This window comes from Tasmannia lanceolata, unplaced genomic scaffold (assembly GCF_043159265.1).
Source record: "Tasmannia lanceolata isolate RefF3 unplaced genomic scaffold, GAP_Taslan_0.1 ptg000008l, whole genome shotgun sequence".
Lineage (NCBI taxonomy): Eukaryota > Viridiplantae > Streptophyta > Magnoliopsida > Canellales > Winteraceae > Tasmannia > Tasmannia lanceolata.
This window is the reverse complement of record NW_027518685.1, coordinates 5,235,297-5,255,002: the sequence shown is the minus strand read 5'-3', so window position 1 is coordinate 5,255,002 and position 19,706 is coordinate 5,235,297. Positions and strand designations below refer to the sequence as shown.

Below are 19,706 nucleotides of genomic sequence, written 5' to 3'. Positions count from 1 at the left end.
ACGTTTTAAAATAGTTGGTGAAATATTTTGGAAAGGGATTGATATCTACACTACCATATTTTAATAATAGCATTAATCACTCTGTTTACAGCTTTGAGTGTAGAGTACCATTATCAAATTGAAAAAATGAAGAGCAGCATCATTATAAACATGTGGTAGTGCGGATATCAGTCCCCATTGTGAATTGTAACTTTAATAATTAATAATCAAGAAAGTGTAGAGTACCATTATCAAATCAAAGGCGTGGCAATTTAAATTCCCTAAAAAAATAGGGATCAACCCTCATTTCAAGTTAAACTAATGGAAGATATTTTTGATAAAAATGAGAATATTCGAGGAATTGTTCCATCACTCCAATCCCAATTCCCAACATACCCCTCTGAGAGGTTAAAACTTTAAAAAGGACAGCTTTGAGTTCTGATCCGTGATTCTTCTTCCTAGTCTGAATTTCCCATGCATCAAATGAGGCAAAAGGTAGTCCTCGACCCCACCTGAACTAATGATCCTCTCTCGCAATCCAGTCATGGGGTACAGGTCAACTAGTGGGGCCTACTCTTGATCCTAGCAGTTCAACAAGTGAGATTTTTTTCCTACGGTCGATGAAGTCATGTTTTTAAATTTCGACCAAAATCCGAAATTTCGGTGGGGACCGAAACCAAAATTTTCCGAATTTCAATTTTTCGCCATTTACCAAATTTCGGTAACTTCGGTCCAAAATTTCGATTTAATGACATTATTTATTTAAAAAAAAAAAGTGTTACAAAATTTCGGTCTGAAATTTCAAAATTTCGGTCCGGAATTTGGAACCAAATTACCAAATTTCGGCAAAATCTGAAATTTTGGTTTTTGGTGGGGTCCAAAACGGTTACTGAAACCGAAATTTTAAACCGAATTGAACTATAAATTAAGGTGGTCCCGGACTACTAAACCGGGCGCCCTGGGAAAATCAAAGTTGGAACGGTTTAGCCGTTTAGTCATGCTTTCTTTTGGGTCCGTTTGGTTACACAAAAAGAAAAGAAAAGAAAGAAAATCACCCTGACAAGATTTCATTGGCAAAACTCCTTGTGTGGTTGTTAGTGTATTATTAAATCCCTAGAGACCCTAAGAATGTTCCCTGGTTAATTATTACATGTCTTTTAATGTGTCACCCATATCCCCTAACTATAACATCAAGGCCCAAAACCACAAAATGTGAACTTTGCTTCGATTTCTATCGAATGATGTTTTTTTCTCTCTTTTTCTTTCTCTATTTTAGTAATTAATGACACCTCCTACCGCTACTCTACGAGGTTGACAACCAAACACTACTTAGTACTTATCACTATCCTCCGGAGGGAAGTTCCACCTAGTCTAATGCCTTTATCTTCTCTATTTACTACTTTTTCCACTACCCTCCGAGTCTATGTCGTGCAACGAAACAAATAGGTAAAATAGCAGGCAACAAAGCAGAGAGCCAAAGAACACATTTATTGGTTCCTTGTTATTCAAATGAGAATTTTATGTTTATTTTTTTGGTGACACAGGGTGTCCCCATCACCTTCGGGAGTAGGACTATTCCCTACGGATGCACGAAGTGGCCCACAAACCACACGCATCATGATAAGTGGAGGTTTTTATTTTTCATATTGGGAATTTTTATTGTAATCAAACGTATATCGATTTTCAATCCATATACGTTTGAGGGGGCATGTTAGAATATGTGAGATCCACCGTTGGATTAGGTGTAGATCTCACCGTTAGATCATCTTGGAGGTAAATTACGTAGCTAAACGAAGCAACTACATAAATTAGCCAAGTGGATTAGAAGAGGCAAGCAAGAGAGATTAGGAAAGTAGATTTGATTGGGTAGATTTCCTTCTATAATTATCTTGATTCCATTCCATGTTTATCATGTAAGTGCTCTATATAAGCACACATTGATCCTCTTGTAAATGCATCCAAGAATAATAGAAATTCTCTCAAATTTTACAGACATTTAAACTCCCCATGTCATTTATCGACTCACTCTATTCAACTCGTTACTCTGGTTGAGTTATTGTTCGAGTCAGAGTTTTGCCCTAGCAAGTCAATTAAGACTCCTTTGTGTCACTCGTGTTGATGAAAATTTGACCATGTCAATTATTGATTCACTAGAGTCTGTTTCCTTTTATCATGATCGAGTCCTCACCTGATTGCTTTTGAAACACTGGTTCTAACGAAAGATTGAACGTACTGTGATATACCAGCCACTCTCGAATCTCCTATGTTATTGATGTATTGAGAATATTTAGCAATTTTTTATAACCAAAGTTTGAAGGAACAAATAATAAGATCTTTAAAGGGGCCTCCTAGGATTAAACAACACTGATACCCATTCTCTCTCGTCTTAGCAAGTTTCCTCTGACCAAGGTGACCGTAGGTGGACTCTTTTCTCCTCTCCTTCCCAGCCTTTGTTAAGCTCAACTTTGATGGGTCAAGTTTGGTTAATTCAGAGGTGTTTGATGTTAAGGGTCTTTTGCGGGAGTCATATGGTGGTACTAGGCGAGCCTTCTCCAGTCTCCTGTTCATTGGGTCACTCGAAGTCGACCAATGTAGAAGTGCAACCCCTTTTGACTAACTTGTGTCTTGTGGGTCCATGATTGTCTCATTGTGGATGGAGACTCAGTGGAAGAGATTATGGACCGGACTGAGGGGCATTTGATTAGCATTTATCACATTTGGAGGTAACTGAGGAAATAAAAAACAAAAACTTCAAGCTAATTCAGATTTCAATAAATTTGATGCTTGAATGTACCTTAAATTTAGCAAATTTAGTTTTTAAAATTTCATGCCATGGATGCTTAATATGAGATACATTCTAAGTTCGTTTTAAATCTATAGTTGTATTGAGCATGAATCCGACTAGAACAAGGATTACAGCCGGGTAGATTCCCTTCACCTTCTTCATGAAATTTTTCAAAAGGATTCATCTAACCGACCCCAACTAGTTTAGGACAAGGCTTTGTTGAGTTGAGGTTGAGTTGAGGTTGAGTTGAGTTGTATTGAGCATAGGACTCAAGCTCAATAATTCAGAACAAAACCCAAAATTATAGGATGTTGAGCCTATAACACAAAAATTTGGCTGTGAGTTTCATCAAATAGAATGGACCGTGCAAGTATGTCAATGGGTCATAGTCGTACGTTGATTATTGAATATCGGCTAAGACAATGCAATAATTATTCAAGAATTGTAGATGAAATTTGTTAATTTTCATGCATTATTTTGTAGCTTTTACCTCCATACAGGTCTATTAGGACGTATATATGATCTTTTGTCATTGAATTGAAGGCTTTATTTGATAAACTCCTTAATTCTTTAGTTGAGATCGATCTACGATCTGGCAGGATTGGTGCCTAGTACCTCCCAACATTGTGACTCGACCATGGACTTATCTTGGGTGATGCAGACTCTTATAAATTGATACATTAGTCCTAGGGTCACTCCTTTAGCTACCGACTCTACCATTTTTTATAAAATTTTACGTGGTTTAGCCTTTTAAAAAGAAAAATCCAATTGAAAATTTGTCCAAGCCTCTACCTATGACACTTCGAGTTCATTTTGTCACTAGCACCAACCTGCTAGCTGATGGATTGGACAGTGGCCTTCTATCTAAATATTTGTTTGGTTTAGAGGCAAACCAAATGTGTTATGCATGTTAAGTTTATTTTGGGGAAATGTTATCGTAACCGAGAGTAAGACCGATGGGAGAGCAAACCAATGAGAACATGCCATGTGTGCAAAAAAAATAAAAATAAAAAAATCTACGCTTTTGGGTGTGTTTGGCGTACCGTTTGAAATAACGTTTAAAACGCCGTTTGCAAAACGGTGTTTTGGTTCAAAACGGTGTTTTCATGTTTGGTTGGCCAGATCAAAACGGCATATTAAACGGCAAACGGAGGTATTGTGTGTTTGGTTGCAAATGCCACAAAACAATGTTTTAGTGGTAAAATGACCAAAAAGGGCATTGTTTGGTTGGCCTCAATGTAACTCAACTACTCTCTCATTAGGCCTAATATTAAAATGGTCATTAGGATCTCATTCAAACACTACTAAAATTAAACATCATTGCCAAAAAAAAATAGCTATACCTTTGGGGTTCTTCTCCTTCTTCTTCTTAACGGTTGGATTTGCCGGATTTGACGGACGAGTGGAGGCGCTGAGCAGTGAGGCGTGAGAGGATTTGCAACTTTGCAAAGTAGATGAAGAAAGTAAGAAACTAGGATTTCTTTTAATTCTTTTGTCTTTAAAAAATCAAAATTAAGTGATCATATAATGATATCAGCAGCCCCTTGTTTTGAATTAAATATTAACAATTTAACAAATTTGCGTCCTCAAGAATGATATTAACAACCCCACTTTTTTGGTATTTGACGTAACGCATAAAATCGCAAGCATATACGTAAAAATGGGTTTTGGTGAGGGCGAACACGTAAAAACCCACAGCACAAAAACTCCGTTCAAAACGGCATTTTGCAAACGGACCTCCCCCCCTCCGTTTGCAAAACGCCGTTTTGAGGGTTCAAAACGGTGTTTCAAATGGTGGCTGCGCACTCAAACACTCCCAAACGGCCATTTGGCCCCAAAACGGTGTTTCAAACCCCAAACGGTGTTTTAAACAGTACGCCAAACACGCACTTTGTTGATTTTCCTACTTCCCTTGTTTGATCCCCTGCTCGGTCTTACTCTTAGTCTCGCTACTTTCTTATACTTAGATTTGGTATCGACATCCACCGTTTTCTTACTTAAAATGGTTTTGATAAGAAAACGGTTTTGATGAATAAATATAGAGAAAACTAATCACATATACTCTCTAATTCTCTAACCCGGAAGGCTGTGGCTCTTTGGCGTAAAGTCATGGGTTTGCTCCCCAGTGACGAGCGTTCGAATCCCCCCTGCTTACCCAATGCACGTGGTTTCCGGGTGACTGCGCGGATCCGTAGGGAAATAGTCCTACCCCCGGAGGGGTGGGGGACACCCTTCGTTACCCCAAAAAAAATAAAAATTCTTCCCATCGTAAAGCTATTAGTATATAAGAGAAATAGCAATAACAGGAATCGGATTTTTAGTGCAAAACTGATTATTGGAAACAAAATTAAGTTTGTTTTGAATTTTGAACCCATAACTGATTACTGCACTCAAAATTACATTTTTGATTCCAAACTGATTATTGGACTCAAAATCATGTTGATGGCGCGGGATTTTGAGAAACGAAAATATTAATTCAATTTTGAATACAAGAATCAGTTTTTTCGCAAACAATTGGTTCTCAAAATCCAAAAGAAACAGTGGCTTTAGTTTTAAGTCCAATAATCGTTTTAAACCCAAAATTGATTCTTAGAATCCAAAACAAACCGGACATAAACGTAATTTTGAGTCCAACTAACAATCCAAAACACACGGGGCCAATAAAATGAACGGTCCCGATCAAGACACCAAAGTGCCATTATGAGAGGATGATACTTGGGCCCACCCCGAAACGAAAAACCATAACGGCAATTTATTTATGAGCTCCATAACGTTTCTTTCTCGCGAGAAGAAACACATTTCTCGGGAAAAGAAAAGAAAATCCATCTCAAACACCCGATTCTTAATTTCTTACTGGAAGAGCAGAAACACCAGCAGAATCCATGGCTTTTTTTTCCTCTTTCTTCTCCACCCCTTATTTTTCTCCACCTCTTTTTCCATGAAAACCCTCAGAACATCATCCTTCCTTTTCTGACCCTCCTGCCCTCTTAAAAAAATTACGAAAACGCCATGGAGGAAGACAGGTTCGTCTCCTCCAGAGAAAACCCTAGAAATCTAGGGTTTATATCTGAGCGCACAAGCACCAGTAAGACAGCAGTCTCGACTCCCGATCTCGGACAAAAACCTGCGCCTCCAATTCTGGATCGGTTTAGGGCTCTGTTGAAGGAGAGAGAAGAGGAAATTAGGGTCTCGGAGGGGGATGAACCGAGTGCTGAAGAGATTGTAGGGATGTACGAAGAAGTTTTATCTGAGCTTACATTTAATTCGAAACCGATTATCACAGAGCTCACAATCATTGCTGGAGAGCAGAGGGAGTGTAGTGAGGGGATTGCGGATGCTATCTGCGATCGGATTCTTGAGGTATTGGAACCCTAATTTTGATTTTGGACTTTTTAGGGTTTGTTTGCTGATGATGCTTGGTGTTTGGATTTTGATCAAATGTTGTTTCTTCTTTTTTCTTTCTTTTGTTTTATGGCTTTGATTTGTGGTTATTTGAATTGGGTTTTTAATTTTTTAAGCCATGTGGGAAATTAGGTCTTTTGTCCTCAGAAAGTAAATGCGAAATAGCAGGGTTGTTTTTTTTTTTTTTGGTGAGGGAATTGGTTCAATCCTACATAAGGAAGGAGAGATTGAAGAGGATATTAACCACAGAATAAGAGCAGGTTGGTTGAAGTGGAAGCATGCTTTAGGAGTTTTGTGCGACCGTAAAATACCTACCAAGTTGAAGGGAAAGTTTTATAAGACAGCTGTGAGGCCAGCCATGTTGTATGGCTCAGAATGTTGGGTCACCAATAAGCAGCATATGCATAAGAGGAGTGTAGCGGAGATGCAAATGCTTAGATGGATGTGCGGCCACACAACGTTAGATAGAATTAAAAATGTAAACATCCGTAAAAAGGTGGGGGTGGCACCAATTGAGGAGAAGATGAGAGTGCACCACTTAAGGTGGTTTGAGCATATCCAACGTAGGCCTTTGGATGCTCCAGTGAGAAGAAGTGGCTCGTGCCAAGTTGATGGAGTAAAAAGAGGAAGGGGCAGATCGAAAACAACTTGGGTAGAAACAATGAGGAAAGACTTGATGGCTAGGAGCATAACAGAGAACATGACCTTGGATAGGAGAGAATGGAAGAAAATGATCCATGTAGACGAACCCAACTAGTGCCAGGATTAGACTTAGTCAATTTGAGCCGGGTAGATTCTTTCACCTTCTTCATGAAAATTTTCTCAAGGATTCATTAGCCAACCCCAACTAGTCTGGGACAAAGGCTTAGTTGAGTTGAGTTGTTTTTCCTTTTTGGCATGATTTTTTTGTTGTATTTTTATGAATTGTCGGGTGATTTAAACTTTTGAACGAGATTGGGCTTCTTTTACTAGGCATTATGTTTATGGCTTATCAGGGGATTAGTATGTTTAGTAAAACATTTGTGCTTGTAAGAAACCTCAGTTTGTGGACCAATGAAGTCAAACTAGCTGATATTTATGCTTTTATGGAGGTTAGAAAAGGGTTCCTTTTACTATAAGAGTGCATCCTTCTAACTGTTTTGCGAATGCGGTTATCATGTTATCCTGTGTCTGAAGTTTAGTGCTGGATTGATAGATTTTGCATTTAATGTGGAAGACTTGGAAAAGATGGTTTATGAAGACTAAATTTGATCTCAACTCGAATTAGAATCCACAGGCATAGACATTATCCAGGTTAATAAATCTGGTTTGAGTCAACTTCAGATAACCTAAAACCCTAAACAGGTGAGCTAACTGTTACATAATATTGAAAGATGAGAAGAATACATCTCGGATGGAAAATATAATTTGATAACATCAGCCTTGCATTCTCTACACTGAATCAATTGGGACATGCTTACGTCCAATTGATTCACCCTTTCAAAAACAATTCCATTGTGAGGGGTTTTCAAAGAGCTGCCCTTCTTTTCAAAATGAACAAAAGAGTGATGTTTTCCTTTTCATGAAGTATTTACATAGGCATCTCTACAAACCTTCAGAAGTTAAATATAAACCTTCAGAACTCCCAAGAAATGGAGATCCTTTTCAGTACGGTTTTATTAACTTCTTAACGGTGCTGGAGTTGGTTACTTGTGGTACCTGTTTTACTGGAATAGACATATATGTTCTAATACTTGATTTCACAGGTGCCAGTTGAGCAAAAACTGCCTTCCTTGTATCTTCTGGATAGTATTGTAAAGAACATTGGTAATGAGTATGTGAGATGTTTTGCTGCTCGTCTCCCTGAGGTAAACGTGCTACATATTCTGTTTTTCATTTCAACATGATTACTTAGATGTTGAAACTTAATAATCATCATAAGTACGCATGCTTAAATGTTACTTCTAGCATGTGCCAAATCTCACGAGAGCTTCTTAATTCCTTTTATTTTTCTTTTGCAAGGTGTTCTGTCAGGCATACAAGCAAGTTCACCCAAGTCTGTATCCTGCATTGCGTCACCTTTTTCGGACCTGGTCAGCAGTTTTCCCATCTTCAGTACTTCGCAAAATAGAGTCCGAGCTACAGTTTTCTTCCCATGTGAACCATCAGCCATCTAGTTTGACGCATTTAAGATCTTCTGGATCACCATCTCCCCGTCCAGCCCATGGTATACACGTGAATCCAAAATACTTGGAGGCACGGCGTCAATTTGAACATTCGGCATTGGTAAATTCCAGTTTCATGTGGATTTCTTTCTCTCTATATTCTTTGGATCAAATCTCTCGGCGTGCGTCCGTATGTGTGCACATCTCTGTGCGTTTGTGTATGTTTGCACACACATATATCTGAGGATGACAATGCTGAAAGTCAATTTTATGATCAATGGTAAAAGGCAATTTTTGAGTCCGCTTAGGATCATCCGATCAAGGTGTTCTCAATGGCATTTTGCCAGACTTATGGTTGCCATTTGTATCAACGGATGCGACCGAATTGGGGCCCATTAAATGTCTTTTAGGAAGGAGTATAAAAGTGACTGTTTTTTGTAACATTTTCCTATTTTTGTGTGTGTGTGTATGTGAGATTAAATTGAAAGTAATATTATAAATATATGTATGATTAAATTCAAAGGTAATATTAGTATGTAACTATTATTATATGTACCCAAATATATGTACCCAAATACCCAATGTTTTTATTGAATTGGGTGTGCCCTTTTTCCGGGAAAGTTGGTATTGCCATCATCTTACCACCGACACAAGAATATGGTTTTTTATGCTTTGCTAGGGCAACTTATGGGACCACTTGTTCTAAAAGTTTGGAGTGTTTGTCTCTCGTTCTGACTGGCCACAATCTATATTTGCAGATGCATGAAACAGAGCCCGACAATAATGCACGCATAGCAGATTTTGGAGGAGAAAGATTGGTCAAAAATGCCTCGGCAAGCCCCAAAGGATGGTCTGCAGCTTCTTCAAAATTCCATGTGTGCAATTTCATGCCTTCTCTTGTCAATTCTCTCCATGCTTTTTGAGGAGCCACCAAGAAACTTCCTGGGTCCTTCACCATGACAAGCTTAAACCTGTGCATAAATTCCCAAAATAAAAATAAAAATGGTTCCATGCACCATACTTTAGTTCTTGCCTTCTTGGATATATTCTGGATCTGGCTATAGTGTAATTCGGCATATACATTTTCTTTCATAATAAAGATTTGTGTCTGATCATGTCTTCTTATTGACAAACCCTTTGCTCCACAGAATTCTTTACTATGAATGCCATTTAGTGCTCTGCTCCCAACCTTATTCTTATCGTTTATAACTGCATGATGAATTGCATTGAAAATAAATGTTATATTTTTTGGGAAAATTTCGAAGCTGCCCCTTTATGTAACTAGTTCATCTGATAGTTTATGTAATGCTGCACTGGAATGAAGTTTTGGTTGCTTTAACTAGAGCACCTTCAATAGCATCAGTATCGTACTAGCACGTGGATCTATTTGCTATTGTTAGAATCTAAATATCATGATCCATTTGCTACCTCTGCAGGATGTTCAACATGGAAGAGAAGTTTCTTCAAGCCTACCAAGCTATGGGCGGAAGCCCTCCATCGGATATGACGAATATGATTTTGATCATACTGAGGTGCTGTCTCCACATATTGACTCTGTAAGAGTAGGTTCACCACAAATTGCAGTTGGGCATGAGAGGCTACTCGCATCTTCAAAAAGTAAGGTTTTAAGGCCCTCTTCTCCTTCGAGAATTGGGCCCCCGAGGTCTTCGTCACCACCATTTGATAGATTTTCAAGGGATATATCCCCCAGGGGGTTTGTTGAAAGGTCCTCTCCATCTCATTCTGGATTTCGATTTGGACTTAGTAGAGTTAGTGACAGGAGTGGTGAGAGGAATGATTGGCGGGAAAGACACTGGTCTAATGATGGTACCCAACAATTAGAAACTTCTGGTGCATACAGTCCTGGTAATGGATTTGATCAGCAGCGGCCAAGAGCTTTAATTGATGCCTATGGAAATTATAGGGGCGAAAGCACTTTTAAAGATAAGCTTCCGAAGGTTGAACGACTTGATGGAAATGGCATAAACAGTAAGGCAGTCACCAGCAAATGGCAGAATATTGAAGAAGAAGAGTATGTTTGGGAGAACATGAGCCCAACTTTAGCCGATCGTGGCAGGGGTAACAATCTTATATCGTCCGATCCCCCACTTGGGGGCTTAAGCGTAGGTGATGGTTTAAGGAGACCGAATTCTTCACTTTTTGATTCTGATCGTAGAGCGAGCAATTGGCATGTTCATCGTCATCTGTCCATGGCTGATGATTCTCCTACTATTGTTGAAGATAGGGTCTCCATCCTAGGTGTATGGCTCTTCATCTTTCTGATTCTCATTATTAGTAGTATTTATCGCTTCAATTCTCTTGTAAAATTTACTTATTTCTGACTTAGAAAACCACTTTCAGCTCTTGAACTCATAATTTTAAATTGAATATGTTTCTTGCAGTCTGGTCGTCGCTCAATGAGTAAGAAGCCTCTGAGCGGAGCAGGAACTAGAAATGAGTCACTATCTCATTTTCAGGGTTCTCATTACAATCAAGAACCTTGGAATGTACCGCGCCATTTCCCCCAATCATCTCTCCCATACCATAACTCACAACCAAGAGGAAGGGGTCTTCAAATGCCCTTTTCAACTATTGAAGCAGCTTCATCTGCTGGTCATAGAAAGCCCCCTCTGATAGATAACAAACCAGATACCGAACCTCCATTTAAGAGGCTCTCGAATTTTCGGTCAAGAGTTGGATCCCTAAGTCCTGACTCTTTGAATTTGGAGGTTCCATCTACAACGGAGAAACATCTATTACAAAGACCACGTTCACCTCCTATCGCACCGGCACTATGGCCTCCTTTGCACCCTAGTCTTTCACAGCAGAATCAGAGTAAAAGTCACTTTGATTTTATGGATATTAATAAGTCAGTTCTGAAACAAGGCCCAAATAAGTCTTTGATTATACCTCACCAGCAGTTAGATGATAGGAAGACATTTAATTCTAGTAAGCTGCATCGATTGCCTTATCAACAACCTGGTTTAATTTCTTTAAACCAGCCAAGCCAGGAACAATCTGCTCTCATGCGACCGCAATTTCCTCAGTTTCAGGAGGCTCAAGAAAGTTTTATTCCATCAGTCCCACCTCAGATTTCATCTCATGTAGTGTCACAGTCAATAAACCACGGACATATGCAAAGCCATGGTGTCACTAGGCGTGGACTCTTCTCAAATTCCTTACCTTCTTCATCTTTCCAGATACAAGGTGGTGCCTTACCCCCGCTACCTCCAGGTCCACCTCCTGCCTCTTCACAAATGGGGCCCACATCTCAAACTACAGGCCCCATCATCTCTCATCCTCCTCCTGGCAGTGCATTTTCAGGTCTGATTAGTTCTCTCATGGCCCAGGGTTTGATCTCATTGACGACGCCAACCTCGATTCAGGTATCTCCATCAATGATAATATTCTCTGTGCAGAACCTGTATCCTTTTTTCATGTTATTATAATAATTATAAAAATTGTATGTATCTAAACTCTCAAATAATTGGTGTGATTTTTCAGGACTCTGTTGGACTTGAGTTCAATGTGGAACTTCTTAAGGTACGACATGAGTCCGCAATAAATGCTCTCTACTCTGATCTTCCAAGACAGTGCACAACATGTGGACAACGTTTCAAGTGCCAAGAAGAGCATAGTAATCATATGGATTGGCATGTCTCTAAGAACCGGGTATCTAAAAACCGCAAGCAAAATCCCTCTAGAAAATGGTTTGTTAGTACCAAAGAATGGCTTAGTGGTGCAGAGGCATTGGGTACTGATGCTGTTCCTGGATTTTTGCCTACCGAAACTGTTATAGAAAAAAGGGATGATGAAGAAATAGCTGTTCCTGCAGATGAAAACCTGAATGTGTGTGGGCTGTGTGGAGAGCAATTTGAAGATTTTTATAGTCACGAGACTGAGGAGTGGATGTATAAAGGGGCTGTATATTCGACTGCTGCCGATGGATCCACATGTATAGTGCATGCCAAGTGTAGATCAGAGTCTACAGGAGTTTCTCCTCAAGATTTTTTAGATGATGAAGGGGTATGCTATTTTTACTCTATAAAGGACAATTAGAAATTTCACTATCTATTCATTAAAAAAAAAAAAAAAAAAAACAGAGAAAAAAATTTCACGATCTAGTTTTGATTTTCTCTGTTAATGATTCGTACTGAAATCGGTCAAAAGATTTTTATGTCCTTTTTTTGAAGGAAAACATAACAAAACAAAAGATTCAAAACATTTTGCTTTCACTGGACCACCAGGATGCTATTCGTTATAGAAGTTTCCTGTACATGCATTCGGTGAAATATGTAATCAGTTTCCATTTTATAGAATAAAGTCAATGTCAACATTTTGTTTGCTTATCTTATTCACATCACCACTCATGTATTTATCAGTAATTGTGATTATTCAGTTGGTGTATTTCCGTTTGGATAGTCTTTGACTCTTTGTTTATATAGCTATTTCATTGAAGTGTTTCTAGAATATGTGCATTTTTTATATTTATCAGTAAGACCATTTTGCATTTTTTATATTTATCAGTCAGACCATTTTCTTAGTGGCAAAAGCAGCCTAAAACTCAACTCAACTCAACTAAGCCTTTGTCCCAAACTAGTTGGGGTCAGCTAATGAATCCTTTAGAAATTTTTGATGAAGAAGGGGAAAGAGTCTACCTGGCTCAAATTGACTAAGTCTAATCCTGGCAAAAGCAATCTACATGTTGCAAAAACTAATTTCTTCTACGTTATCATCATACTGTTCGAACTCCCATCATGGGATATTCGTCTTTCATTTCTGGTCAACCGGTTGAGGAGTGGTGACCTTGGCAAACACATTGACCGAACATTCTATACTAATTGGCATATTATGTTTTGTGTATTTTATCTGCTATACTTTCACTTCTAACAGAGCTAGTCAGATAAGAAGTGAAACACTTCTTATCTAAGAACGATGCAACTGCTTATTTTACTTGTCTATTTTTCACACACCACTGATATAATTTAGATGATGTGCTTTATACTTATAAGCATGGTTTTAAATTTCTGTTTCGGGTATAATTTCGGTGTTCACCGAAACTGAAATTTCGGCCGAAATCCCGAAATCTTGGTCGAAATTCGGTAGAAGCTCATGAAATGTCGGTTTTTTGGCCTGAAATTTCGGTAATTGCAGCCAAAATTCTGTGAAGAAATAAAAAAATTAGTATTTTATTGAAATTTCAGCTGACATTTCCGAAATTTTGTATATTTCGGCGATATTGGTTTCGGAACGTTTTGGTTTCGGTGTTGACCGAAATCTTTCGGACCAAAATTCGGTCAAAATTAAACACCATGCTTATATATAGGTGCCACATGGATTCTTCCCTGCCACATGGATTCTTCCTTTCCTTTTTTACCATGTCAATAGAGATTTCCAGTGGAGTGGAGTAGAGTGAAGGCTGGGTAAAGACTATTATTATTATTATTATTTGTTGAAAAGAGGTAATTTTATTGATAATGAGAATCTATACAACCGAATGACGGGGAAAGGAGTCCCCCCCATCACTGGATTACATTCAGTTATGAGGCGTTGATTATGTGAACTACATCTCTTAGTCGCGGACAAGCAAGACTGAAACATGGGGGATTGGAACTCCTTCATGGTATGTTTGTCCATACCGTCTTTCACTAACTCGTCAACCTTTTCTTTTGCGGACCTGTACATATGCAAGAAAAGTGGATGAATGACTCAAAAAAACAATTTTGAATCTCTGCTATGATGTTAGAGAGTCTCCAAGGACCCGAAGATGATCCGCTTGCCCAGGCTAGGACATTGGAAGAGTCTCCCTCTACGATCAAGGGGCCTTAGCTCTCTCTTCCGTCTCATTAGACTCACATATCCCATCCGGACCAAAGTATGAATATAGTATGTTGCCCTGAGCATTAGGAATTAGCCCATCAAAACCCTGCCGGGCCCGTTTTGCCTTTTGCAATTCCGTCGAAGTTGCGTTTGAGCCAGCCGCTATAGGGTGGCTTCCTAGATGGGGCATGGCAATATTTAGCATCTCTCCCCTAAATTATTGTCTGCCAATTCCTCAAGATGTCAACTGACGAGTATGTTGCCAATATGCCTTTCGTTTTTACCCATGCTATGAGGTCACTCTTAATCTCCCATAGGATCCAGCCGATGCTATTTTTTTTATCATAAAATATTCTTCTATTTCTCTCTGGCCAAATGTGGGACAATACAACGTAGGGTACCAATCTCCAAATGGATTCGCCGGTCTCTCCAAAGGCGCTTCCAGGCCAATCTAGCAATGTTCTTGAGATGGATCTGTGGAACACCCAAAAGAATCCAAAGCAAAGCTTATGATGATAGCCCTCCACACCGCAGAAGAGTAGGGACAATGAAGGAGGACATGATTCAAGAATTCTTCTGCCACCTTGCAAAGGAAGCCCCTGCTTACAATACACACATTGCGCCTTTGAGATGATCGCAGGTGTTTAGCTGCCTACGTTCCACTGTCCAAGCAAAATCTGCCACACCGCAACCGGGGTGGGGGGGTGGGGGGGTGTGTGTGTTGGAAGGCTCGCCATATGATAGAAAACTATTAGTTTAGTTGCATGAGGATGTGTATGTCTTATTAATGACCCACTCCTGGATCTTTGATGATCTTCTAACTGAAAGAGCGACGAGTTATAAAACTAAAATAGCAATGACTTACTCCTCGACCTTGCTCTGTAATACTTTTCTATTTTCCGTGGTAATATACCTAGAAAAAACTTAGGCGCTTACAAATTCAATTTCCGAAAGTGTGCTGGAAATCAAGTGTATGCACATCAAATGATAGTAGCATATCCGAAAGATTCTAATGTGAAGGGGGTCATGTATAAACAACTATGCTCCTGTAGGAAAATTGGATGCTTTTTATAGTATAACATCAGCTATGTATTTGTTCGAGAGCCGGGGTGCACAAAGAAAGCCTCGAACTGTTTGATTTTCTTCCTCCTTAGATTTTTCTGTATGTTTTTGTCATTTTTTTCTGATTGTACTCCTTTGCAGGGTCCTTCTCGGTCCCTGTTTTTTAATGAATCTATTTGCCATTCAAAAAAAAAAAAAAACATCAGCTATCTATCTTAAGTTCTCCAAAAAAATTACTTGACCCTGAGGGAGTAGTACCAGTGTGAATCCAATATCCAGTGTATGGAATTTCTTGGTGTCAATCAATCATTCTAGCAATTGATTCAATTTCAAAAGTTTTGCCAGGTTGGATTCGGTTGTGCCACATTCACTCCAATATTCAAAGTTGTCATACATAAAAAGGGAAACTTATAAAAGTTTATAGGGAATGCCAACTTTGCATATTATACGGCATAATTTTGTGTTCTCAGATTCACAGCAAAATCTGGATCGATTGTAGAAGATGAATCACTGGTCATGTTGATTTACGCACTGATTCACCTCAATGTTGATGGTGTGAAAAGAAGCAGACTGGGACGGATCCTTATGGGGCTCTTATAGGCTTCACATAAACCTTAAACCGAGGTTTGGTTCTTCCATTGGCATTTCTTGTTTTGTGAGGGCTATGCTGATATTTATGATAAACTATGCCAAAATACTCAATATGACAATCACCAGTAAGGTATTTTACCATTATGCTTCCCATCCGCTGGTTTTTGTTTATTCTCTTTTTTGTGACATGACAACATAAATAAGAAACTTACAACGTGGATGATTTCTTCAAAGACAAACACAAAACATTCAATCATCAGCGAGCAATGAAAAACAGAAACAGTATCATCCCATTCTATTCATAATAAATGGGGATGCAATCCTCTCGTGTATTCTGATTCCTAATGGTTAACCTTGGGCTCTCCACTCCTTGTCTTGCTCTTCCATCTATTACTTCGCTTGTGGAATGTGATATATTTTAGAAATAAATGGGTAGCGAACGCGGAATATCCCAGCTTCTTTTATATTGTCTACTCTATGCCCTGCTGTTCCTTGTCAAGAGGAGATGATATTTTACTCGACTTCTAGTTTCTTGTATTTTTTTGGAAAACGGCAACAATTTATGTTGAGTTGGGTGTCTTGAATTCAAACCCGTTTAGGGTCCGAAATATTGTGTGCGACCCGGATTAGGCCCGTTTATCCGGCCTGGTTTATGTGTTTTCCTGCTCGATAAGACTAACTTATTGCCCACTTTATATAAAGGGGCTTTTAGGGCTTATTTCGTGGGCAAGTCTTGTAAAGAGGGTTGAGAGCTCAAAGGAAAGGGGAAAAAGGTGTGCTAGGGTTTCTAGTGGGTTTGGTGAGAGAGAGAGAGACTCATCTTCTCTTGTAATCTCTGAATCTTATAGTGGTTTTTCTCGTCGCCTCTGCCGTGGGGTAGGCTTTTGCCAAACCACGTAAATCTTTGTGTCTTTGTGTGATTGCTTGTGTTTATTCTTTCGTTTTACTTTGCCATTGAAATTGCAGATCGCGTAAGAAGAGGAGTTTTTTTCACAACAGTTTACTGTTTACTGGTAAACACAGGAATTACAAAAGGCACAACTCATACCCCACCACTGACACATCTCTACTAGCTTCCTCCTTAGCAAGAATCAGCCAGTTCATCCACATAGTGAGATATGAAAGAAATAAGCATCGATAATGGTGCTGAACTAAAAAATCTCGCTCAGACTGTGATTTCACTTAGGCCGTGTTTGGATACCTCGTGTTTTTGCATTTGGAATAGGATTTAGAAAATACATCAATCATCCTCATGCTCATGTTGTACGGGAGGGAGGTCTCGCTGTTGCTGCAGCAAGGTCGAGGAGCAGCGAGGGTGAAGGTAATTGCCACAAGTATTGATTTCCAAATAATGTCTTTCAGAACAGATTTGAAGATCGTTTTTTTTCTCTCTGTTGTAGCTGATTTGGAAATCTAAGGGTCTGTTCCAAATCTCAACTACAAATGTGAGAAATCCAAATCTAAATCTTGTGGGTATCCAAACACAGCCGTATAATTTCATGAATGATATTTAGAAGATGATAATCTCTCTTGCAAGTAAAATATGTTTTAATCTCTAATTGCCTGTTTTAATCATCCAATGAAATGGATTTTCTTGTGTTTTGCTGTTCCTTTGGTGTTTCTGTATCTTATATGCCATCATTATTGTGGCAATTTTTCTGAGAGGAATTTGAACTGATTCTGCTTATGTTTCATGATATGTAGGGAAATAGTGAAGATGGTAGTCAAAGAAAAAGGAGGCGGAGTTAGATTATTTCCGAGTCAACCTCATCTGTACCATAATTGGAGCTTCATAATATGGTATGCAGAACTAATTTTCCCTTAATGGTCTAGCCTGCATACCATGGCACCATGCTCATTTTGTACATTTTAAGTCATACTCTACCATGTATGTTCTCTTTCAGCAAAGATTACGAGTCTGCTTCCATTTCCTTAACCTTCTCTTTCACTTTGCACTCTATAGTTTCAAGAGACCCTCTAAACTGTTGTTCTTTACAGGGCCTCACCTCCATTTCTAAGTTGGCACCCCCATTTCTAAGTTATGTAACTTTTTAGGCAGATTATTTCATGCTCCAGATTACATAAACTCCGAACTCTTGCTATCCATTATCTTGACTATGACATCTCTCTTGATTGAGAGTATTTTTTTGCCAGATTTTCTTCCTTTTTTTTTTTTTTCAAATTTTATGCAGGGTGGGATTTATGATTCAATGAGCAAGCACTTGTTTTCTTTCTTTCTGACCTGTGGATGTCAAACCCCGCAAAAGCTCCAGTGGAGGGACTTTTATTTTGTTTTCTTTGTAGTTTCCTTTCTTTTCTCTCTTTTTTTTAAAATTTGTTTGTTGGTACGACTATCCTGGAATTATGGTGGGATTTATTCATGAATGATCATTCAAGGTTCATAGACCTCCCTCTGCAGCCACACCAACTACACAAGGAGCTGTAAAAATGTGAGTACAGTAGTAATGAATTGGAATTTTCATTTCCAAGAACCGGGTTTAATATGGCTTTCATTGGAGTATTTTATGTTGGATAAGGAGCTTTTTTCTTCTGAAACATCTACATCTTTTGCTGAAGTTTGTCTGCTTGTCCTTCTTGATGCAGATATGTTAATAGAAGCATGCTAAAAAGACTTCCCAACTACCACTTTTGGGCCCCAATTGGATAGGAATGGATCCGTTAATTTGATCAGCAATCAAAGATCCTGCCCATTGTTGTTGGCCTCAGCTTTATCTTAGTGTTGGATCTCTGTCCAGCAGCGGACCAGAATCGTGTTGGTGGCCTCATGATGTGTACAGATCAACGGCCTCGGTTGCACATGCATGCTTCCAGGTGGGACCCAAAAAAATGATTGTTTAGATGGTGGGGGCCTATACTGGGCATGTCTGTTAATGGGATCCATTTCTTCCACTAGTGACCAATATTTTTGGGAGATGATAAATCCGCCTCCTCCCTTTATTTGACTTGGGACACCCCCCTCTGTCCCAAGTAAAAAAAGGGGGCAATATTTCACTTCCTCTTCTTTAACGGGAGTCGACCAGCTTTACTAATCAACTGAATTCAATGGAAAAGTATCAGAATGAATTACTTGGGTGCTTCTTCAAATAAACTACTTGTTTGAAGGCCACTTTGGTCGACGGATAGGATTCTACTGGTTGCAATCTTGCCACCATATGGATGGTTTGGATCATCCAAACATAAAACCAGTCGTACTCTTGCAGCATGAACCTGAGATTTTATGTGATAAGTGGGCATGTATTCTCATAAGCCATTCATTTTTTGGGTTGCCCCCATAAATAGGATTAAGGAACAAAATACTTTCATGGGTTTATGTGAGTATTTGGAAATCAACGCAGTTCTTATAAATTGAAGAGTTCTGAAATCACTCATTTGCGCTAAATCCAAATACAAGCCCCCGAATGTGCACCCAAACATGAGATTTGGATTTAGATTTCCAAATTCTAATCCATCCTAAATCCGGGGTATCAAAATGGGGCCCAGCTGAAAATAAAAATACTATACTGTTTTATGCATGTCACATTACGATCTACTCGAAGTAGAAACACGGTGAGTTATTTTGTAGTAGTAACTAGTAAGCACTTCAATGGAAACAAGTATGGGTGGCAAAATTGGCCGAACCGAACTGGAACCGAACCGAAAATTCAGTTTCAGTTTGGTTAAACCAAACCGATTCAAATTTCGGTTCGGTTCGGTTTGATCCCCAAACCGAATCGAAACTGAATATTTCCAATTATTATGAGTAAGGGGTGGCAAAATTGGCGGAACCGAACTGAAAATTCGGTTTCAGTTCAGTGTTGGTTTGGTAAAGCCAAACCGATTCAAATTTTGGTTCGGTTGGGTTTGGAGGTCGAACTGAACCGAAACCGAACCATTGCCACCCCTAGAAACAAGGATACGTTAAT

At 39.0% G+C, this 19,706-nt stretch overlaps 1 protein-coding gene across 4 annotated transcripts; it reads left to right on the top strand.

Annotated features, from left to right (window-relative positions):
• The first annotated feature begins 5,552 nt into the window (after positions 1–5,552).
• On the top strand, positions 5,553–18,724 carry LOC143884056 (polyadenylation and cleavage factor homolog 4-like). Of its 4 annotated transcripts, none has more exons than XR_013252718.1 (10): positions 5,553–6,124; positions 7,912–8,013; positions 8,168–8,431; positions 9,069–9,185; positions 9,747–10,571; positions 10,713–11,696; positions 11,815–12,336; positions 17,488–17,583; positions 18,181–18,233; positions 18,388–18,724. XR_013252718.1 is itself a non-coding variant. In XM_077387424.1 (8 exons), the coding sequence occupies exons 1-8, from the start codon at positions 5,774–5,776 to the stop codon at positions 17,530–17,532; spliced, it is 3,210 nt and encodes a 1,069-aa protein (XP_077243539.1). In that variant the 5' UTR covers positions 5,553–5,773; the 3' UTR covers positions 17,533–17,841. The 4 variants fall into 4 exon arrangements, 1 of the variants encoding a protein (XP_077243539.1); XR_013252717.1 differs by having other exon boundaries at positions 17,976–18,233; XR_013252719.1 differs by lacking the exons at positions 18,181–18,233; positions 18,388–18,724 and adding an exon at positions 17,782–17,841.
• Positions 18,725–19,706: the final 982 nt, after the last annotated feature.

What these genes read in the sequence shown, in the direction of transcription:
- LOC143884056 (XM_077387424.1), top strand. Translation starts at nt 5,774, where the DNA reads ATGGAGGAAGACAGGTTCGTCTCCTCCAGAGAAAACCCTAGAAATCTA. An exon ending in CAGCTTCTTCAAAATTCCAT is followed by an intron (nt 9,186 to 9,746) that starts GTGTGCAATTTC and finishes CTACCTCTGCAG; the next exon opens with GATGTTCAACATGGAAGAGA. An exon ending in ATAGGGTCTCCATCCTAGGT is followed by an intron (nt 10,572 to 10,712) that starts GTATGGCTCTTC and finishes TGTTTCTTGCAG; the next exon opens with TCTGGTCGTCGCTCAATGAG.